We start from the raw sequence: 24,769 nt of genomic DNA, 5'->3' as shown, positions 1-24,769 counted from the left end.
ATGTATATGTTTTTATGGATCGCATGTATATGTGTACCCCCTCGGCACATGTTCGGCATTTAAAAAAACTATCCTCTGCCACCTTCAAGAAAACACCAATTTTCAGAAATATGTAATTTAGTCTAATTCTTCTCTAAATAAGTTTATTGATGTATGCCATTTTCAAAACTCACCATATTTCTTTTATTTGACTCTTATTCATTTAGGTAGAGAGACCTAAACACAAGGGGGGTAAACCTTTCCCAGTACACATTTTCAAAGAGTTTGAAGCATCAGCATAACAAATCTTAACAGAGTAAGGCAATTTTTGTCTGAGAAAAATTTATTTGTTTGAAAATAATAGTTTGGGCACTGTCACATATATTTTATCAAATTTTGATGCAATCACTTAGTATTAATTAAAATTAAAGGGGCTCAGTTATTGCGATATCACTGAAATTACAAATTATAAACTTATTCTTTTTTAGCTCACCTGAGCTAAAAGCTCAAGTGAGCTTTTCTGATCACCCGTTGTCCGTCATCCGTCCGTCTGTCTGTCCGTCCGTCCGTCCGTCTGTAAACTTTTCACATTTTCAACTTCTTCTCAAGAACCACTGGGCCAATTTCAACCAAACTTGGTACAAAGTATCCTTAGGTGAAGGGGAGTTTAAATTGTTAAAATAAAGTGCCAAGTCCCCTTACAAGGGGAGATAATCAAGAAAAGACAAAAATAGAGTGGGGTCATTAAAAAATCTTCTTCTCAAGAACCACTGGGACAAAAAAGCTGAAACTTATGTGGAAGCAACCTGGGGTAGTGGAGATTTTAAATTGTTAAAATCATGACCCCCGGGGGAAGGGCGGGGCCACAATAGGGAATCCAAGTTTTACATTGAAATATGTAAGAAAAATCTTTAAAAATCTTCTTCTCAAGAATCACAAGTCCAGAAAAGCTGAAACTAATGTGGAAGCATCTTGGGGTAGTGGAGACTCTAAATTGTTAAAATCATGACCCCCGGGGGTAGGCGGGGCCACAATAGGGAATCCAAGTTTTACATTGAAATATGTAAGAAAAATCTTTAAAAATCTTCTTCTCAAGAATCACTAGGCCAGAAAAGCTGAAACTTATGTGGAAGCATCCTGGGGTAGTGGAGATTCTAAATTGTAAAAATCATGACCCCCGGGGATAAGGCGGGGCCACAATAGGGAATCCAAGTTTTACATTGAAATACATAAGAAAAATCTTTAAAAATCTTCTTCTCAAGAATCACAAGGCCAGAAAAGCTGAAACTTATGTGGAAGCATCCTTGGGTAGTGGAGATTCTAAATTGTTAAAATCATGACCCCCGGGGGTAGGGCGGGGCCACAATAGGGAATCCAAGTTTTACATTGAAATATAAAGGAAAAATCTTTAAAAATCTTCTTCTCACAAACCATTAGGCCAGAAAAGCTGAAACTTATATGGAAGCATTCTGGGGTAGTGGAGATTTTAAATTGTAAAAATCATGACCCCCAAGGGAAGGGTGGGGCCACAATAGAGAATCCAAGTTTTACATTGAAATATAAAGGAAAAATCTTTAAAAAATCTTCTTCTCAAGAACCACTAGGCCAGAAAAGCTGAAACTTACGTGGAAGCATTCTGGGGTAGTGGAGATTCTAAAAGATAAAAATCATGACCCCCGGGAGTAGGGCGGGGCCACAATAGGGAATCCAAGTTTTACATTGAAATATGTAAGAAAAATCTTTAAAAATCTTCTTCTCAAGAACCACAAGGCCAGAAAAGTTGAAACTTATGTCGAAGCATTCTGGGGTAGTGGAGATTCTAAATAATAAAAATCATGACCCCTGGGAGTAGGGCGGGGCCACAATAGGGAATCCAAGTTTAACATTGAAATATAAAGGAAAAATCTTTGAAAATCTTCTTCTCAAGAATCACTAGGCCAGAAAAGCTGAAACTTATGTGGAAGCATCCTTGGGTAGTGGAGATTCTTAATTGTAAAAATCATGACCCCCGGGGGTAGGGCGGGCCCACAATAAGTATTACAAGAGGGGAAATCTGGTTAAGAACAGCATGGCTAAAGTTACTCAGGTGAGCGATGTGGCCCATGGGCCTCTTGTTACATGTATTTTCACTAAATATCATTATTTTGAGAAAAGAATGAATCAGTATGCAAAAATATCAGTTCACAGAACCACATTTATTCAAAGAATTGCTGTGCTTTAATTTTTTTTTCAAATTAGACCCATCTTACTATTGATAATTACATAAAAAAATACCCCCCTCCCCTTCATTTTCCCCCTCATTTGTCTTATATAATGTGATAGAACTTAATTTTTTCATTATTTTCATATAGATAATATATTTTTTTTTTAAATTGTAACAAAACAGATGGTCTTTTTGCATATTTAATGAACAAAATATCAGAAATATGTACATTTTCATGTAATTATTGGATTCTACTAAACACCTGAAATTTACTCACAAATGCCAAGTAAGGACAGGATGATCACTTTAATTATTCAAGGGAATCAAATGCATGTATTTGATCACTCAGATACATTGAAATTGAATGGAAATATACTCAGAAAAAGGACAGTCAGTAAAATCAAATTTCCACAGTATATTTTCTATAGAATCAGGTAATGGTTGGAGGGGTAGGGTAGATAACTGCAATTTTCAGGACACTTCTTCTTGAACCTTTGATGCAAGAGGGGTTTTTGTATATTACAATAAATATCCTGAAAAATAGATTAGGTTTTCTTTTTGCAAACAAGCTATAGATGTGTAAATTCAAGCAATTAAGAGGTAAAATGGGATTTCTCAAAATAGGAGAGTATGTGTTTCATGTGAGTACATTTCATCAAGGCATGCAATTCTTATTGAATTTTTTATATGTAGCTGCATTTGAAATTGATGAAAGTTACCATTAAACACTGTTTTGATAAGAAATAGATTCTTTTGGATTGTAGGAGTTGGTCATTTTTGAAGTAACACAAAGAATATGGGGTTAAGGTGGTTGACCGACAATTGGTGGGGTCACTTATTTGCCTCTAACTTTTTTATTTTTCATTGAAATAAGACATATTTAGTATATTTTTACTCAGAATTGATTGCACTTTCTAAATATGGAAAGTTATTTTAATTAAAAAGCAAACTTTGAAAGTTAAAGGTGGCAGGGGATAGTTTCGTACTAAAGACCCGGTCAAATTTCTTAAAGAATTGAGATATCCCCTGTTTGATGTGATATTTTATGTAGAAAAATAATTAGAATAATTATGGGACACATTTGCAGTGTAGCAAAGTGCTTGCTGAAAAAAATGATGTGCAACTTGTAGGTGTCACTATGACGCTTATCATATACAGAGTTGTAAATGCGAACCTAAGACACGTGGTCCGTTGCAGAGGAAATTCAGCTGAAAAGCAGTAGGCCTTAGAAGAAGGTTTATATCTCAGAGTGAAGGTGAATGGCCCCATATCAATTGGTGAATTTTCATTAGGGCATGCATTGATTTACAGACTACTGGGTGTTTTATCCTGCTCGCTCGGGCCTGGGGATGGGTTGTATGGGTGCGACTGAGGCCCAAATCTTGGAAAAAGAAGCCAAAATTTGGGGAGACCCCAGGTGCATTTTTGGTACATGTGCACTCTACTAGGCAGATTACATGTAATTTGTTGACATAATTTGTGAGCCATGGGCATATGAAGTGTAATTAATTAGCCCCTGGAAAACTGTCCCCATGTACATGTTTTTATGGATCGCATGTATATGTGTACCCCCTCGGCACATGTTTGGCATTAAAAAAAACTATCCTCTGCCACCTCAGCCAAGTTGGATTTCTTCATAATTAGATAATTCATACCACTATTGTTCTTGATGCAAGTAATTAGATAATCCATACCAAGAATAGTCTTGATTAGTTATAACAATTGTTTTTTAAAGTAATACAAAGACAAAAACAAAGCTTTTTGACAAAGCTTTTTAAGTGATTGGGCTTTCTGGGAGATTCCCAATTTAGCCTAATTGATGCTGAAATTCCCAATTCTGATTGCCCCAGCCCCCAGTCTCAAAGTACTGAAAAAAACCCACTGGCAGTAAATATTATATTTGAAATCAAATACATTTGATACATATATTTATTACTACGAAAATGTTAATGATTCAATAATTTGTTGTATAATGGTTATAACGTAGTTTAAATATTGTACAGGCTAGCAGTCTCTTAAAGACAAAAAGGAAAATGACATGAAAAATTAATTTAAATTTCAACGAGTACTCGACTTTCATTTGACTAAAGCCTCTGACTGTGCGACTTAGCTGTCCGAGTAAAATTAACATCGCTATTTATCATTTATAAGTTGTACAGTTTTTTTTTTTATTTTAAATGAGAAATTTCAATTTCTTTTGGATAGGTGTGACTGCCATCTGATAACTGAAATTTGATACCAAGCATGACCATATTTGCCAGAAGAGCATCTGTTTGGAGATGACGAAGAAAAAGCAGCATAGTGAAATTTAAACAGTCACACAAGGATAAAAGTCCTTCCATCTAGGATTATGGAAACATCAAGCCTTAATACATTAAGAACTTGTAATATATGTATTTTTACAAAAAAAAATTTAGAGAGAACTGCTATTTTGGCATATACAACAACAAATGTTAACATATGTGCATATTTCAAATGACTTCAGTGCTAAGGGCATGTAAATGAAGAGGATTGTTAGAAAAGTTTGCGGACACATTGATTTAAGGAAAATTTACCGTGCACTTTGAAAAATGACCTGTCTGAAGAAATAATTTTTTAATAGCTCAGTGATCTCCAAGACTTTCAATGACATTGCAATTCTCAACTTTGTGTTTTCGCATTGATCATCTATAATTAGCGATGAAACAGTCATAACCCCTCTAATTTAATTCAAAATTTTGCAACATGCCCTCTCTTGAATATTGTAGGGACATGTAAAATATCATTAATTTTTTTGCACTACAACAGTGCAATTTTTTATTTCAAGAAATTGGTCTGATTTCATTATAACTTTGATTACAAATAGACAACTCTAAGATACATAATTCTTTTTATCTTTTTAGCTCTTGTGAGCCAAAGGCTCAAAGAGCTAATGCTATGGCCATTTGTGCGGTGTACTTAAACTTTTTAGCTCACCTGAGTTGAAAGCTTTAGTGAGCTTTTCTGATCACGAGTTGTCCGTCGTCTGTCCATCTGTCTGTCTGTCTGTCCGTCCGTCTGTAAACTTTTCATATTTTCATCTTCTTCTCAAGAACCACTGAGCCAAATTTAACCAAAGTTGGTACACAGCATCCTTGGGTGAAGGAGAGTTTGTTAAAATGAAGGACCAACCCCCTTTACAAGGGGAGATAATCAAGAGAAGACAAAAATAGGGTGGGGTCATTAAAAAATCTTCTCAAGAACCACAGGGCCAGAAAAGCTGAAAATTATGTGGAAGCATCCTGGGGTAGTGTAGATTCTAAATTCTTCAAATCATGGCCCCCGGGGGTAGGGCGGGGCCACAATAGGGAATCAAAGTTTTACATTGAAATAGATAGGCAAAATCTTTAAAAATCTTCTTCTCAAGAACCACTGGGCCAGAAAAGCTGAAACTTATGTGGAAGCATCCTGGGGTAGTGTAGATTCTAAATTCTTCAAATCATGGCCCCCGCGGGTAGGGCGGGGCCACAATAGGGAATCATAGTTTAAAATATATAGGCAAAATCTTCAAAAATCTTCTTCTCAAGAACCACTGGGCCAGACAACTGAAACATATGTGGAATCATCCTGGGGTAGTGTAGATTCCAATTTTTCAAATCTAGGCCCCCGGGGGTAGGATGGAGCCGCAATAAGTATTACAAGGGAGGGAGGGTCTGGTGAAGAACAGCAGGGCCAAAGTAACTCAGGTGAGCATTGTGGCCCATGGGCCTCTTGTTAGAATATGGGCCATAACTCAAGAACCCCTTGGCCAATTATTGTCAAATTTGTCACAGTGTATCCATGGCCCAAGGGCTCCCTTTTATAGTAAACTTAGGGTTATGACCCTTAAACAAGGGGAGATAATTAGGTAAATAAAACCAAAAGTACTGGTTGCTAAAAAATCGTCTTCTCAAGAACCACTAGGCAGATTATCACCAAACTTTCACAAAAGGATGAGGATATATTGTAGATTAAAATTTGCACAGGGAATCGCTCTGGGACAAAGGGCTTGGTCTCAAGGTCACTTCAAAGTTGACCAAAAATTACATGGTATTAAAATGTTGATATTTTGCTTACTATAAGGACTAGGATCATCAAATCTCAGTTGATGCATCTAAGGACCTCGTATCATGTTGACTCAAAAGTAGTTCATGGTTACCTACTTTTTAAATTTTGCAGCCATTCTATTTCAAAATGATTTAGAGGCATATTTTGAACAGTTTCAGGCCTATTATCATCAAACTTTTTCAGTGGACAAATGACAGAATGAGACCACTATTCTTTAAATTTGCTTGTTGTGTCTTAGGCTCATAATTCACATTATATCTACTGCAATCAACTTCAATGGATTCAAATATTTTTAATGAATTCTTATTAAAAAAAAATTACTTGAATATATGTGTAATATACAAAAATTTAAATATATGTGTCTTTTTCCCCCCTTGTAAAACATTTGAATAAATGAACCCAAGAAGTACAATAAAACCATTTTTTCTCAATTTCAACTGGACCAAGATTAAACATCAAGATATCCAATGACTCCAAATAACCATGCAGGGTAAAAAACTTAAAGAATAAGGGGTTGGGAGTACCAACTCACTTCATCATATAAATGGTACATGTATTTAGATATCGGTTTTTGAGATAATTAAGTTTAACTTTTAAGTTAAAGGCTAAAAAAGATGTTATGTTAAAATTTTCCACAAGTGACACCGTGTCTTACTGAAATCATCCCTGTGCATTTCTTGTAAGAGTATTTTTCTACTTACTGATTGTCAAAGAATAGATATCCTCAATCAGTAACACATTTGGATTACATACTATGTAGTTATGCTGTGTAAATGTTTTGTCAAGAAATTATTATGTCAGTGATGTAGCAAAACACTGATGATTCTGTAGTATGACACGTGTTACTAACATGATTGCATCAAAGATGTTAGATGAATAGAAAAGTCTAGAAATTAAAAATCAAAAGTCAAAGTTCAAGAAATGAGGGTCTGGGGGTATTAGTGTTTTGGATACAATTTCAGGAGTACTGTTGGAGAGAGTACAGTTGAATTATATATCCTCATGCTCACTCCAGATTCAGAGTTCCGGAGATGAGGTCTCTTGATATTTGGGTCAAAGAAGAAAGAGAATGTTAGCAAAGTTGACAATCTAAATAGAAACATGTAACCTTTAGGTGGAAATTAAACAAATATTTATCCTTTCATTACGACGTCAACTTACAAGCTAAGAAGGAAGACCCACTCGTTGCTTTGCAACGAGCTTTGCTCTAGTTATTATTAATTATTATTTTTTTCTGTCCAAATTTTGTGCAGACGATTTCTCAGAGATGGTTGGATGGATTCACTTGAAATTTTCAGAGATGATGTATCATGATCTAAACCTTATTCATTTTTTTTTATTTTTTGGAAATTCACTTCCGGTCGGAAGTTATCGCCCTTTAATCGAATTTTTAGTGACCATTTTGTCTACACAAAAACTCAAAAACGACAAAAGCTAGAGTGCTGAAATTTTCAGTGATAATAGAGGACATGTTCTAGTTGTGCACCTCAGTTTTCAAATTTTCTGGAAGTGCCTAGTATAGAAGCTCGGTAGGGGTCAAAATTTAGGACATGAATCAGGAGTGAATTTTCGAGACATTTTTTATCATATCTTCAAAACTATGAATATTTTCTTAAGACACATTGAACAGAAATTGTGCAGAATTACTATATCTTTTATACGATATCAAGAAAAAAGGGCTGACTCATCATATTAGGGGCCAAAAGGGGCAAAAAGTCTTAAATCCATAACTCTTTAACGATCAATATTTTGTTATACATTACTGAAGCAAAAATGTTTATCTGAACAACCTACAACTATATATTATAATAAAAATCTCATATGTTACATAATTAGGGGCCATAAGGGGCCAGAATGCTAAATCTTTGACGTTTTATATCTCGAAAGTGGGAAATATTTTGATAAGCAATATTGAACAAAAAATGTTTAAAATAATGTTCTAAACAATATGCAACCTTTCAATATTTGCTCAACATCCCCATTAAGGAGTTGAAGGGCCGGCCCCTAAATATTTCTTTTGCATATATCTCAGTAATGAAAAAGAATTTCTGAATAGTTGTTGAACAAAATGTGTTCAAAATCATAAGAGCTTTAAGGTGAAATCAAGAAAAAGGGGCAGACCCCTAAAAATCGGGGCCAAGAGGGGCCGAAAGTCTTTCATCAATAACTCTTTAACGATCAATATTTTGTAAAATATTACTGCAGCAAAAATGTTTATCTGAGCAAACTACAACTATATATTATGTTATTCAAATCACATGTTACATAATTAGGGGTCATGAGGGGCAGAAATACTAAATCTTTGACGTTTTATATCTCGAAAGTGGGAAATATTTTGCTAAGCAATATTGAATAAAAGATGTTCACAATAATGTTCTGAACAATATGTAACCTTTGAATTTTTGCTAAACGTCTCCATTAAGGAGTTGAAGGGCCAGCCCCTAAATATTTCTTTTGCACATATATTGGAAACGAAAAAGAATTTCTGAATAGTTGTTGAACAAAAAGTGTTCAAAATCATAAGAGCTTTAAGGTGATATCAAGAAAAAGGGACTTGCCCCTCAAAATAAGGGCTGATAGGGGCCAAAAGTCTTTCATCAATAACTCTTAAACGATCAATATTTTGTAATACATTACTAAGGCAGAATAGATCATCTTCACACTCCTTAACTATATCACGTTGTTGGCATCATATGTTTCGTTATAAGGGGACAATAGGGGCCAGAATGCTAAATCTTTGATGTTAAAAAGGGACATTAGGGGCCAGAATGCTAAATCTTTGATGCTTTATATCTCGAAAGTGGGAAATATCTTGATAAGCAATATTGAATAAAAGATGTTCACAATAACGTTCTGAACAATATGTTACCTTTCAATTTTTGCTGAACGTTCCCATTAAGGAGTTGAAGGGCCGGCCCCTATTATTTCTTTTGCAGATATTTCAGAAACGAAAAAAAAATGTAGAATAGTTGTTGAACAAAAAGTGTTCAAAATCATGAGAGCTGTAAGAAGATAGCAAGAAAATAGGGCTGGCCCCTCAAAATAGGGACCAAGACGGGCCGAAAGTCTTTAATCTATAATCTTTAATGATAAACATTTTGTTATAGATTACTGAAGCAAAATTGTTTGTCTTAACAATTTATTTATATCATTATATTTGAACAAACGTCTCAGTCAAATTCTTATCTCATCTTATCAAAAATCGGACGGAAGACCCACTCGTTGCTCGCAACGAGATCGCATCTAGTTATTATTATTATTATTTTCTTTACATATTTTGTGCAGACGATTTCTCAGAGATGCTTGGATGGATTCATTTGAAATTTTCAGGGATGATGTATCATGATCTAAACCTTATTCATTTTTTTCAATTTTTGAAAATTCACTTCCGGTCGAAAGTTATCGCCCTTTTATCGAATTTTTAGTGACCATTTTGTCTACACAAAAACTCAAAAACGACAAAAGCTAGAGTGCTTTAATTTGCAGTGATAATAGAGGACATGTTGTAGTTGTGCACCTATACTTTCAAATCTTCCGAAAGTGCCTAGTATGGAAGCTCGGTAGGGGTCAAAATCTAGGACATGAATCAAGAGGGAATTTTCAAGACATTTTTTATCGTATCTTCAAAACCATGAATATTTTCTAAAAACACATATAACAAAAATTGTGCAGAATTATAAGAACTTTTATATGATATCAAGAAAAAAGGGCTGTCTTATTACATTAAGGGTCAAGAGGGGCCAAAAGTCTTAAATCCTTAACTCTTTAACGATCAATATTTTGTTATACATTACTGAAGCAAAAATGTTTATTTTAACAATCCACGACTAAATATTATGATATTTACGTCATATGTTTCATAATTAGTGGCCATAAGGGGTCAGAATGCTGAATCTCTGACGCTTTATATCTCGAAAGCGGGAAATATTTTGATAAGCAATATTGAATAAAAGATGTTTAAAATAATGTTCTAAACAATATGCAACCTTTCAATTTTTGCTAAACGTCCCCCTAAAGGAGTTGAAGGGCCGGCCCCTAATTATTTCTTTTGCAAATATCTCAGAAATGAAAGAGAATTTCTGAAAAGTTGTTGAACAAAAAGTGTTCAAAATCATGAGAGCTTGAAGGTGATATCAAGGAAAAGGGGCTGGCCCCTTAAACTATGGACCGAAAGGGGCCAAAATTCTTTAAACTATAACTCTTTAACGATCAATATTCTGTTATACATTACTGAAGCAAAAATGTTTATCTTAATATACCACAACTATATATTATGATATTTACGTCATATGTTTAGCAATTAGGGACCATAAGGTGCCAGAATGCTAAATCTTTGATGCTTTATATCTCGAAAGTGGGAAATATTTTGATAAGCAGTATTGAATGAAAGATGTTTAAAATAATGTTCTTTACACTACGCAACCTTTCAATTTTTGCTAAACGTCCCCCTAAAGGAGTTGAAGGGCCGGCCCCTAATTATTTCTTTCGCAAATATCTCGGAAACAAAAAAGAATTTCTGAATATTTGTTGAACAAAAAATGTTTAAAATCATGAGAGCTTTAAGGTGATATCAAGAAAAAGGGTCTGGTACCTCAAACTATGGACCGAAAGGGGCGAATAGCCTTTAATCTATAACTCTTTAAAGATCAATATTGTGTAATACATTACTGAAGAAAATATGTTTATCTTAACAATCCACAACTATATATTATGATATTACGTCATAGAGGTCATAAGGGGCCAGAATGCTAAATCTTTGATGCTTTATATCTCGAAAGTGGGAAATATTTTGATAAGCAATACTGAACAAAAGATGTTCAAAATAATGTTATCTTTTAATTTTTACTGAACATCCCCATTAAGGAGTTGGAGGACCGGCCCCTAAATATTTCTTTTGCAAATATCTCGGAAAGAAAAAAGAATTTTTGAACAGTTGTTGAACAAAAATTGTTCAAAATCATGAGAGCTTTGAGGTGATGTCAAGAAAAAGGTGCTGGTCCCTCAAAATACGCTAGAGGGGCTGAGAATCTTTAATCTATAACTCTGTAATGATCAATTTATTGTTACACGTTACTGAGGCGAAGTTGTTTGTCCTAGCAATTTATTTATATCATTATATTTGAACGAAAATCTCAATCAAATTCTTATCTCATCTTATCAAAATTCGGACGGAAGACCCACTCGTTGCTCGCAACGAGATCGCATCTAGTTTCTTATTATTATTAAGGTCTTCCGTCTTCAGCGGAAGACCCTTCTATTATTCTTCGGTTTCTTTTTTACCTTTATTATTAGGGTCTTCCGTCTCCAACGGAAGACCCTTCTATTATTGTATTGTTTCTTTTTCACTTTTATTATTATTAGGGTCTTCCGTCTCCAACGGAAGACCCTTCTATTATTCTATTGTTTCTTTTTCACTTTTATTATTATTATTATTTTTTTTTCTGTCCAAATTTTGTGCAGACGATTTCTCGGAGATGGTTGGATGGATTCACTTGAAATTTTCAGAGATGATGTATCATGATCTAAACCTTATTCATTTTTCTTAATTTTTGGAAATTCACTTCCGGTTATCGCCCTTCAATCAAATTTTTGGTGACCATTTTGTCTACACAAAAACTCAAAAACGACAAAAGATAGAGTGCTGAAATTTTCAGTGACAATAGAGGACATGTTCTAGTTGTGCACCTCAGTTTTCAAATTTTCTGGAAGTGCCTAGAATGGAAGCTCGGTAGGGGTCAAAATTTAGGACATGAATCAGAAGTGAATTTTCGAGACATTTTTTATCATATCTTCAAAACTATGAATATTTTCTTAAAACACATTGAACAGAAATTGTGCAGAATTACTAGATCTTTTATATGATATCAAGAAAGAAGGGCTGACTCATCACATTAGGGGCCAAAAAGGGCAAGAAGTATTAAATCCATAACTCTTTAACGATCAATATTTTGTTATACATTACTGAAGCAAAAATGTTTATCCGAACAATCTACAACTATATATTATAATAAAAATCTCATATGTTACATAATTAGGGGCCATAAGGGGCCAGAATGCTAAATCTTTGACGCTTTATATCTTGAAAATGGGAAATATTTTGATAAGCAATATTGAACAAAAGATGTTCAAAATAATGTTCTAAACAATATGCAACCTTTCAATATTTGCTAAACGTCCCCATTAAGGAGTTGAAGGGCCGGCCCCTAAATATTTCTTTTGCATATATCTCGGAAACGAAAAAGAATTTCTGAATAGTTGTTGAACAAAATGTGTTCAAAATCATAAGAGCTTTAAGGTGAAATCAAGAAAAAGGTACTGGCCCCTTAAAATCGGGGCCGAGAGGGGCCGAAAGTCTTTCATCAGTAACTCTTTAACGATCAATATTTTGTAAAATATTACTGCAGCAAAAATGTTTATCTGAGCAAACTACAACTATATATCATGTTATTCAAATCACATGTTACATAATTAGGGGTCATGAGGGGCCGAAATACTAAATCTTTGACGCTTTATATCTCGAAAGTGGGAAATATTTTGCTAAGCAATATTGAATAAAAGATGTTCACAATAATGTTCTGAACAATATGTAACCTTTCAATTTCTGCTAAACGTCTCCATTAAGAAGTTGAAGGGCCGGCCCCTAAATATTTCTTTTGCATGTATCTCGGAAACGAAAAAGAGTTTCTGAATAGTTGTTGAACAAAAAGTGTTTAAAATCATGAGAGATTTAAGATGATATCAAGAAAAAGGGGCTGTCCTCTCACATTAGGGGCCAAGAAGGGCCGAAAATCTTTAATCTATAACCCTTTAATGACCAATATTTTGCTAAACATTATTAAAGCAAAATTGTTCGTCTTAAAAATTTATTTATATCATTATATTTAAACGAAAATCTCAGTCAAACTCTTATCTCATCTTTTCAAAAATCGGACGGAAGACCCACTCGTTGCTCGCAACGAGATCTCATCTAGTTATAATTATTATAATACCTGCTAGCTGACTGCATTAATTGTGTGTAAACTTATATGTGGCATCCAGTTGCCATGATGTAGTGGGCATGGTTTCAAATCCTGGTCTGGACCTTTGCAATTTTTCCATTCCTGTTACACAAGGAAGTATTCACTTTTTATCTTTATAGGTGTGAAAGGACTTTCCAAGAAAGATCACACAACAGTTAAAGAAGCCTATTCTGGTCTTGTTTCCATGGTGATAGAAGCCGCCAAACAGGACAAAGACACGGAATCCCTGAGGTAAAAATATTGAAATCAAAGCTCAACAGTATGTTAGTACTGTAACAGACTAGACTAGGATTTGAATGGAAGCCCCTAACTGTAGTAAGGTGCTCTACCAACTGAGCTATCTGACCACTGGCAATCAAATGTGTCTGACTGCCACATTCTTCCCTCCTTAAATGGATTGATAGCTCTTTAGGGGAAGGGACACAGGTGATCAAATGTGTCTGACTGCCACATTCCTCCCTCCTTAAATGGATTGATAGCTCTTTAGGGGAAGGGACACAGGTGATCAAATGTGTCTGACTGCCACATTCCTCCCTCCTTAAATGGATTGATAGCTCTTTAGGGGAAAAGACACAGGTGATCAAATGTGTCTGACTGCCACGTTCCTCCCTCCTTAAATGGATTGATAGCTCTTTAGGGGGAGGGACACAGGTGATCAAATGTGTCTGACTGCCACATTCCTCCCTCCTTAAATGGATTGATAGCTCTTTAAGGGGAGGGACACAGGTGATCAAATGTGTCTGACTGCCACATTCCTCCCTCCTTAAATGGATTGATAGCTCTTTAGGGGAAGGGACACAGGTGATCAAATGTGCCTGACTGCCACATTCCTCCCTCCTTAAATGGATTGATAGCTCTTTAGGGGGAGGGACACAGGTGATCAAATGTGTCTGACTGCCACATTCCTCCCTCCTTAAATGGATTGATAGCTCTTTAGAGGAAGGGACACAGGTGATCAAATGTGCCTGACTGCCACATTCCTCCCTCCTTAAGTGGATTGATAGCTCTTTAGGGGAAGGGACACAGGTGATCAAATGTGTCTGACTACTACATTCCTCCTCCTTAAGCTCTGTAGGGGAAGGGACACAGTTTTGATTTATTAGGATTCTGATCTCAAGGTTGCAATATGGAGAATAATTAAAAACTCTAGTTAGAACCCTGGTCTGATGCATTTTCTTACACTTCGATTTACATTGATTTTTTTTTTAAAGTTTGTTAGGTAACTGAAATAAAATAAATTTAGACTATTTTGGCTTTGCTTTCTTCAGCTCTCTTCTGGAAGACTGTAAATTCCCTCCAGAAAGAATCAAGCAAGTGTTGGATGTTTATCAGGTAACTTGATCAACATGTTAATATCTATATATTTTAATATTATAGCAAATCAGATACAAATATGTAAGCTATGAATTCTAGGACTTGTATAAATCAGAGAATGTAAAAATATCAGTGAAATTATCTGGGAGTTACTTCCATTGTTTTGTTTTAATGAATTATTGATCAACAAATTATTTGTAGAAAAACAAGGCAGCTCTTCAAATCCTTCTTGGCAGGTAAAGTTTTAGGATCATTTTAGTATTAATACAGTTAAAAATCATAGCGCAAATCATTCATGCCTCATCTACAACGAATATGAAGAATATATTCACTGAGTAACTTTGAATTCTATGTGGACTGTTTTAAGAATCTAAATGTACTTAATAACTGAAACAGAGTTAGTCCATGTACAGCAAGATGTAAGTTTTCACAATCCCCCCCCCCCCCCCCAAATAAAAAAAAAATTATATATAATACCATGTATATCAAATATGGTAAAAAATTACACATAAAATGTACCAGGTTTGTTAAGTTTTCCACGGTCAAAGTCCAATTATGATTATGTTACATTTAGAAAACATTTTTTAAATAAGTTGCAAGTGTTACAAGAATAAAGAATAATAAACAATGTTTTCAACAGAACACAACCCATCAACTGTTCAGATTGCTGTAATTGTATGGGATCTATACTGGTACTGTTTCACAATTTCTTCTGTTTGCTTATACATATTGTTTATCATATTACAGTGTGGGTACGACACCTGCTCATATTGTAGATGTAGACTGGAGACTGGATTACTACGTCAAGGTAAGGGACTGGAAGATAAATGGTAAACGGTTATTTTTGTACAGTTATTTTCTTTCTTTTACACTAGCAAATAATTTTTCCCCATTTGATCTAGTTGCTTTAAAATAAAGATAACTCTGCCTCTGTTGGAATTTGCCCTATTTTGAATTTCAGTTTGCATACTGCTGAGGGCAAAAGGGGCAAAAATAAAATGGGGGCAAAATTTTCATTATGTACAGTATCCAGAGATGAAAGTAACTAAATTTAATGAGGAAAAAATGTTGAACATTTTTTGTTGATTTCTTTGTAGAATAACCATCTTGAGAGAGTGAATGAGGCAGTGTATTTAATAAACCTGAAAACAGAGGTAAGCAATCTATATCTCAGAAATTCACATATCTATTTCATTGAAATTGAGATTGAAATCTTCTTTGTATGTTGTCATATGAGTTAAGTTATATATATTTAAGGGTTTCACCAATATATTAGGCCATTCCAAGTTTTTTCTCTGTTTAGCGTCCACCCATCTTTCAAAAACCTACCTACCTATTCGCAAAAAACACACAAACCAAAAAATAAAACACAAACTTTATAGTCATAAAAATGATGTCACTCAAAGGATTTGATTTCATTATTCTATTTTACTCGTAGAAAAAACTTACTAGTATTCTTCAGCAAAATCAAGGTATTCAATGCGTACAATATTCCTAATATGACATACTGTAGACAAATATTTTGAGAAATTGACAGAATTCAGTGATTTTGACCAAAATATTCAATTTGAGGACTCATGACTTTGTTTGTTTTTTGTGATATGGGTGTCAAAAACCAAGGCTCACACGGACGCTAAACATAGAAAAAACTTGGAATGGCCTTAGAGATTTTAAAACAATCACTGAAATGTAGGAGTATACTATTAAAACAATATTGTGCATGAAAGAATTTATTTTGTCTTATTTATTAAATGGTTTGTTTTTCATCTGACACTAACTTATGACTAAAGAATATATAAAGCAACTTGTACATGTAAGGCTAAGACAAAATATCTTGGGGGGATTGGGGGCTTTACATTCATATTTTCCAAACACAAATGATAAGCTACAAAGTCCAGAATTGATGAATAATTTTTTTTATTGTAGACATAATTTCTAAAGTACATATATACATGTATTTACAAAAATTCAAAACCACCTATGTATAATAGATGCTGAAGGGAAAATGGAGCAATATTATGCACCCACAAATTTAAACCCCTTTATATTGTACATGTACATTACAAGGAAATGTTTGAAAAGCAGCATTTGGATATTTAAAAACTATAAGAGCATAAATTCCTTTTATATACTGTAAATCACTTTTTATTTGTGAGAATTTTATTTATGCTTACATATGTATGACAGTGTGCTCGTGAAAATTTCATTCTCTTGTATATTTATATGGGTGAAGAATATGAAAACGGTAACCAGAACTTGCGAAAATAAATACCAAACATCTATCTTGCAGAAATAAGGTGTCGTAAAAATTTGGTGATCTACAGTAGATTTGTATATTTTTGTTATTGTATCTCAGAGTAGAGCTGTAAGTTAATTTGAGTATAACTGGTTTTGATCAGTATAATGCACTATATCTCGACTGAGACAGATCTCTTTACCCATTATTTGCATTTTTACTTCTTTTTTTTTTCAATTGTAAGGTTCCAGGTAAGACAGAGCTCCAGGAAGTCCAGTTTTCCTGTTCCCAGGAGCAGCTCCAGGTATGACTAATTGCTACAAAAGTTTGTATTTACCTGAATGTATGAACATATCAAATTTCAATTCAAGGTACATACACTGTACATTCCAGAATTTAATTAAGGCTCATGGATAATATTAAGAATATTTAAAAAATACAATATTACATTTTTTTTAATATATGGGAAATTAAGGCAGCTAATTTAAATAATGTCTATCTTTATTAAAAACTGGATTTCTTTAATTTAGATGTTAAATATAGGTCCTTATCTGTAGCTTATGTCCCATGACCCTTATTTACATGAACATATATTTTGCTTATTTTTTTTAAAAAAATTTGAGTGCCATACCATTTTTAGACTGATAATTTAATGAATTTTATTTTACATTTATGGATGTTTCTGAAGTACACCATATGCATACATCATACATATAGTTATACACGTATAAACAAGTTTTTTCCCACTTAAAGCAATTTGATTTACCTTTTCAATAAGATAATAATAGAATCTATGTACAACATCCAAAATGATATGAAAAATACATAATTTTCCTGTCTATACATAAAAATTAAACTCTGCTTTCAGGACTTAGTTGGTAAATTGAAAGATGCCTGCAAGTGTTTAGAGCGTGTCAGTCAGTCATGAAACTAAGAATTCAGTAAATAAATGATATTGATGGGCCAGGATTTCACAACAGAGTTTAACTTAACAAGACATGCTGAAGAAAATGAATAAAAGAGGGACGGAGGCTAGAAAAAAAATATGGGCTATAATACATTATGTATGTGAAAAGCTTAGGATAGTAAAGATTGAAAAATTATATTTTTTATCACATTTTGAAGTATGAAATGTATAAAATAAAGTACAATAAAAATATATTAACTGATGAAAACAACTACTGTTTCTTTTTTCTATCTTGTTTTGTTGATACAGAAATGAATAAAAATTCTGAACATCTAATAAATTGAATTTGTGTTTTTATCAGCTGAACACTAATATATATGAATTATGTGTAATATACTGGAAGGAAAAAGAAACGCAAACATTTGAGGTATTATTCGAATGTTTTTTCCAATGTTGTTAAATATTTTTTTTTTATTTTATCAACAAGTTACCAAAATTTGTGTGATTTTGATGGATATCACGAGTACTGGAAGTAGATATATGCCCTCCCCCTCCCCCCATGTGAAATCAACTGAATCGTCAGTTTCCTCCCTCACGCATCTGTTACAGTCCCGAATCTCCTGTGCATTGAGTTCATCAGTGCATTTATACTCATGGGAATATTATCCCACTCTTCCAACAAGCTAGCTCTAGTCCTTAGTTGGTCGAGAGTAGCAGGAGCAATATTAGCAACACCTACCATGCCTACGCAACTCTCTAGTTAGACCCACAGATGTTAGATTGGGCACTGTTGTGGATTGTACAGCCACCAGTCAAGTGGGTTAATGTAATAAGTTTGCCGCAAAAACTTGACAAAATTTGGTAACATTTGGTTATCATGCTGGAAAATTAGTCAACGCACGTGAGAGGAACGTAAGGTTGAAGAGCTCGTATCCTTTTTTGTCATTCCTCAAGAGAAATAAAACATTTCCGTATTTCAATCTCTGGTGTCTAGATGCAAAGAAAACAAAATTTCGAACAGTTTGGTGTATAAAAATTTAAATTTGGTCAAGAAATAGCCAAGGAATTACCAGTTTAGGCCTCAGTTGGCTAAGTTTGTCACAAAAATCATCATACAATTCAAAATATTCTTCCATTATCTTGGACGTCGAGCGTACAAAATACAAAATACGATTATGATAAACAGTAAACCTCGTATAAATGTTATGAAATGCATGTCCCATGCATTTTGGACTCTAGCCCGGGTGCAGGAGGTTCATTTGGTTATACATGTACCAGGTACAGTGAAATTTTCATATCATAGCAAATTATCGTATAATAAAAAAAAATCACATCATATTAAACTATTATATTGGAAAAATTTCATATCATACATGTAGCAAATTATCGATCTCCATATTGGACAAATAGCAGGCTTTTTTTTTTATTATAAAGAAATATTACGAGGTAGAATTAAAATCATAAAAACAGCTTTCGATATTAGTGTATAAATTGCAAATGTCAACGACTCTGCAAAGAAAGAAATCATTTGAAAGTCAGACAGAAGATTCAGATACTCAGAATCTAGAATCAAAGAAAAGTTCTGTCAAGCAATTTGCAAAGGAAAAAAAAATGAAAGTGTTTCAATTTAAAACTTCGGACTACTTCATTTCTTGAATTTTTATTGACCGAGATCTCTTTTGCAACTTTTTTCAAGAAGTTATTATGGGGGTTTATGATATCTGTAACAGTGTTTAATAGACCTGCATTAATGATAACTATCGTTCGTCTATGACGTCACCAGATATGGGAATATGTCGCCTTGCTTTCTTCTTTCTCTTTATCTTCTTTCTCTTTCTTTTGATTCCTTCATTAGGACGATACTTTAAGTGACGGATCATCGTTGTGATATCGCTTATTACGATGGCCCCAATAAAAAGTGTTAAAAGGAGCGGACCTAATATCGTTCCCATAACTGTCGCAGAAGGTCGCGGATCAGAAGCAGATATTCTTTTGCGGAGGTGTTGGTTTACTTCTGTTTTGTTAATTGCTAGATCTTTTTTCATCTTGTTAATTTTAGTTTTTAACTCCATATCGTTTTTTATGATGATCTGTTTCTTCATACGTTCACAAGGACACATGCAACCTAAATATGGGTAAAAATATAATTACTAGTATATTTTACAGTTTTTTTTACCATACACATTTTACAATGTACTGTTAATGTTGTGTTTCTTTCTAGTCCCAATTAATTACGTTTCCCTTTTCAGATTTCTTATTTTTAATATCAACACAATCTTTAGGTTACAAAAATATAAAGTTAATTCATGTCATTAAAAAGTTGTTACGTCTACATGTATATAAAAAAAAGAACAAAAACATTCCCCTTTCACTTCAAATTGTTTTGCCATTTTCAAACCGATAGAGCAAATACCTCCAGATTATTCTGTAGCTTACTAGTAGTAACAACCTAATCGAATAGTAAAATTAATAGTAAACATGCATATTCGCTTCATCACTAAACTGAAATGATTTCTTCAATAAGGAACCAATTTTGAGATTATATACAAATGCTTTGCGGATTCTTAACTCATTCCACCTCTGATGTTTTGGAGGTCCGTGTTTGCTCTGCTCCTATTTTGTAATGTTAATGGACTTTTGAGCTTGAATACTGTTCGATATCTCCATACATTTCAATACATAACATATTTATGACTTTATGACACTAAAATCAGAAATCTGAAACAACAGACTCCTTGCTTACTTGCACAGACTGGCTTTTCTCCGCTCCATGTTCCGTTGGTACGGCAGTATCGGGTAAGATCTCCTCCCCTGTGACGGTGATTGTCTAAACATCTAAATCTTATTTCTGTTCCAACCGGAAGTGAATTTTGGAAATTGTCGAAAGCAAATCCCACTGTACTAGCGTTGGTAGATACAATCACCGTGGTGCTGTGATCATAGTTTAAGTCATCATAAAGACAACCTGATAAATAATTTCTAATGTCATTATAGAATTATCTTACGATTATTTGTCTTTTGTTCTTGACCAAGTATATAAGCTTTTAATTAATGGAAACGTCTACATGCAGAGATTTACTAGAGGCTTACAGTCGGGAATAACTGCTATAAAGTAATATCCTGATATTTGACGCAGGTTGAGGTCATTAAAAAAAAGATTTTTCTTTTTTGAGACTGACTCCGTTAGCGAAAATTTCTGTATGTAGTCTAAATACAAACTAAGGACCTTGTCACTGTTTGAATAATATCATTATGCGCTTAAAGATACAGAGCTCAAAAGGGTTTACTTCAGTTGTAAAATGTAGGTCTCATGAGCATTTGAAACATATAATTGGTCATGTGTTTCAAACAGGACAGTACTACAGTATTTGGAGCTTAACATTTTATAGGTACTTGGATCACCAAATTTTCGTGAGACCTTATTTTCGCGAGGTTCTTATTTTGTTTTTTTTTTTTAACGAATTTCGGTTTGGTGTACACAGTCTTTAACAAAATAATTATAAACATGATAAACCAGAGAGAGATTTTCGTGAACAAGCAGTCTCGAGTTATTATGCAAAAAATAAAGTTCTTGCGAATAAATAGTGTTAGATAGAATAATGGAAATGAAGGAAATGTAGGTACATATTATTTGTCAAAATAAATTTCTTGATATAAACAATTTGATAACATGTATGTCATGGTAAAATGTATCCCATTTAGAGCAATTTTAATTCGTTAGATTGTCCATAGTTAATTGCAACAATATCCATAAATCATGTATATCAAGATAATAATCAATTTTAAAGAACAGTACACGTACCCAGCCTAATTGAAGTATTTGTTGTTGATGGATCTGGTTCTATGGTTGATAAATATTGCGAAACTGTTGTTGATACTTCCGTGGTTGATAAATATGGCGAAACAGTTGTTGATCCTTCCATGGTTGATATATATGGCGGAACAGTTGTTGACCCTTCTGGTGTTGATAAACTTGGCGATACTAGTGTTGATCCCTCTGTGGTTGATAAATATGACAATACCGTTGTTGATCCTTGTGTGGTTGATGAATATGGTGACACTGTTGTTGATACCTCTGTGGCTGGAAGTAATGGCAATACTGTTGTTGATACTTCTATGGTCAATGAATATGAGGACACTGTTGTTGATTTTTCTGTGGTTGATAAATATGGCAATACTGTTGTTGATCCTTCTGTGGTTGATGAATACGGCAATACTGCTGTTAATCCGGTTGATAAATAGGGAAATACCGTTGATGGTCCCTCTGTGGTTGATAAATATGGCAAAACTGTTGATCCTTCTGGTGTTGATAAATATGGCAATACTGTTGATTCTTCTGTGGTTGATAAATATGACGATACTATTGTTGATCCCTTTGTGATTCTGGTACTAATGTTGTTCCGTTGGTCACTTACTGGTAAAACTGGATTTGGTATATAACTGGTGGGAAATACTTCGATGATTTGAGATCCGTTAGTGCACCATACTTGGGATACATTTTTTGAAAAAGCAACCTGACGCTCTACAAAATTTTGAAAATCTTCGATTTGTTTGAAATAAAAATCTCTTCTTATAGGCACATTCAAATTGTCCTTCATGCTGATGCTTTTTTTTTTAAGATCTGAAGATTTGTTTTAAATCATTCATAGACAGAGAATTGAAAACGTATTTGATTTGTTTTCTGCCACATAGAATATAGCAATTGATCTCTTTTTTTATTGTTAATTAATTTGAACAATAGAGTTACTTCAATGTAAATTTTCAATTATTTTGAATAATACAGTAATATCAACGTATATTTTATGAAGTCATGTTACATAAAATATTAACAAGAAATATTAGTTTGAATATAGTTATCTCATTGAAAGGTTTGTGAGTTCTCTTTCGCGTCTTAAAAAAGTTGATGATCAGAATTTCTAGAAGATTTCGAAATGTATATCAAGGAATTAGTAAATCTTAGCACCTGTGACGCCAGCAAAGATTTTATATACAATGTATGTAAGTTGTACCTGTAAGAAGGGGGTCAGGGTTGGGGTGTGTGTGGGTGGGCTATGCGTGGTTGTTTTACTATCGGTAGTTTCTTGCACAAAATATTATACAATTATTACTGTTTTTGAGGTCAATACGATGATTTAGCCACCTGAGGAGTACAACATTCACCGAGCTCGAAGGTGCCTAAGCCATCGTATTGACTGAAGAAATAGCGATAATTGTTTTATTGTATGATTCAATGGTAAAATGATACACACACTCATTAATTAAGCAGTTCATGCCATCTTACTTGGTTACATTTGCTTACGTCCAAGCCAAACGCAACAATGAAAGAAGCAGCGTTAAATAAACATTACAAGTCGTATTAATTTGGAATTTTAAAAATCTACTTTAGTTGCTATGAAAAAATATTGCCAGGCTCTTTTATAGGATCGATTTTGAAAGGGGGGGTATTATTGGGGGAAAATGATAGCTGAAAAAATCTTTGATTAGCCCCCAGGAAACAAGAATTCTCTTAACTTCTTTTGTTTTGGATCTCAGCCAATTAATCAGAGCGATAGGAATTATTCAATCATAGAATAGTACGCTGTATTTTGCAAAAGTTACCTCCTGGGCTAGAAGAACAGACAATGGGCAATGAAATGTTGCATGCTTCCATCCTCACTGTCCCGTCTTGTGTATCCATTGACATACAGTTAGTAGTGTCGTTGTTCTCAAGGAGCGCTTCCTGCCAATCCGTCCCCAAACACACTGATCCATTCACCATATTCATGAGATATCCCTCCAAATATAAATCATGTACTCCAATCCAAACTTTTGAACCATTCTGGACTGTCCTGAATAGTATTAAACATTAAAACATTTTAATACCTTTAACTTACTTGCGTGCACATCTTATGCTTTACTAAATGTACGAGGATTATCCCAAAAGGTGGTAGACAATGTTTATAACTTTGTAAACAATCGAACAATACTAACTAAATTTTGCATGATTATCATTTAATAATGTCCCTAAAAAGGGGAATTTATAAAGAAATATCTTTTATGGAGTTTTACGAAGGGGCTTACTTTTACAATCGACGGCTGACTATAACACTTTAAGGGACCAACTCCAAACATGAAAAAGGTGCAATAGGTGTCAACTTCAAAACGTGATTAGCGTTTGTTCTCGTTAAACCTTCACGGTACCTCGGTAGAGCGCTAGCTCCGTGATCGGAAGGTCGTGTGTCCGAATCACGGCTGCGACTGACTTAAGTCGATAAAAACTAGGTAGCAACTGTTACCTCGTCAAGCGCTCGGCACTTTGAAGTGAAAGTTGCGGGTCCTTCGGATGAAACCTTAACAAGAGGCCCATGGGCCACATCGCTCACCTGAGCTCATTGGCTAGGAAGAAGCAGAAATCAGTTCAGTATTGAACGGGGGAGGGCGGGACAAACTTTAATTTACACTACCTCAGGATGCTTCCATATCAATATTACTTATCATGGCTTTGCTGTTCTTAAACAGAAGAGTTATGAAGATGTTTTTCCTATGTTTTCCACCGTCACGGTAGCTCATTCTGCTCTCGCTCCGTGATTGGAAGGTCATGGGTTCGAGCCCCGGCTGCGACTGACCTACGTCGATAAAAATAGGTAGCAACTGTTCCTTTGCGAAGCACTCGACACTTTGAAGTGATAGTTGCGGATCCTTTGGATGAGACCTTAATAATTGAGGCCCCATGTCACGGCAGGCGTTGGCATGATAAAGATCCCTCACTGCTCAATGGCCCTCAGTGCCGAGTAAAGGTTTAAATTTGAAGCCCTTCACCGGTATATGGTAAAGCCTCTATATGAGTGAAAACTTCGAACAGGACATAAAACAACATACAATCAATCATTCCTATGTTTTCCTATGTAAATCTCATTGTGACCCTACTCTACCCACCCTAAATTTGAATCTACACTACCTGAGGATGCTTCTACAATAATAATACTAATCATGGTTTTGCTGTTCTTGAGCAGAAGATTTGTTCAAGATGATTCCTATATTTTTTTCTTATGCAAAACTTAATTGAC

At 34.3% G+C, this 24,769-nt stretch overlaps 1 protein-coding gene across 1 annotated transcript in view; it reads left to right on the top strand.

Moving 5' to 3' along the window:
- LOC133193639 (COMM domain-containing protein 3-like) overlaps positions 1–17,994 on the top strand; it is a 30,086-nt gene extending 12,092 nt beyond the window's left edge. Inside the window, exons 2-8 of the mRNA XM_061329593.1 lie at positions 13,386–13,497; positions 14,535–14,598; positions 14,782–14,816; positions 15,328–15,388; positions 15,678–15,734; positions 17,061–17,120; positions 17,685–17,994. Coding sequence (XP_061185577.1) covers positions 13,386–13,497; positions 14,535–14,598; positions 14,782–14,816; positions 15,328–15,388; positions 15,678–15,734; positions 17,061–17,120; positions 17,685–17,744 — 449 coding nt within the window. The 3' untranslated portion in view covers positions 17,745–17,994. The remainder of the gene's footprint in view (positions 1–13,385; positions 13,498–14,534; positions 14,599–14,781; positions 14,817–15,327; positions 15,389–15,677; positions 15,735–17,060; positions 17,121–17,684) is intronic.
- Positions 17,995–24,769: the final 6,775 nt, after the last annotated feature.

Source organism: Saccostrea echinata, unplaced genomic scaffold, assembly GCF_033153115.1.
Source record: "Saccostrea echinata isolate AGI-Se365-2 ecotype Australia unplaced genomic scaffold, CSIRO_AGI_Sech_v1 ptg000028l, whole genome shotgun sequence".
In the NCBI taxonomy this organism is placed as follows: domain Eukaryota; kingdom Metazoa; phylum Mollusca; class Bivalvia; order Ostreida; family Ostreidae; genus Saccostrea; species Saccostrea echinata.
This window is presented reverse-complemented; position numbering and strand designations above follow the sequence as displayed.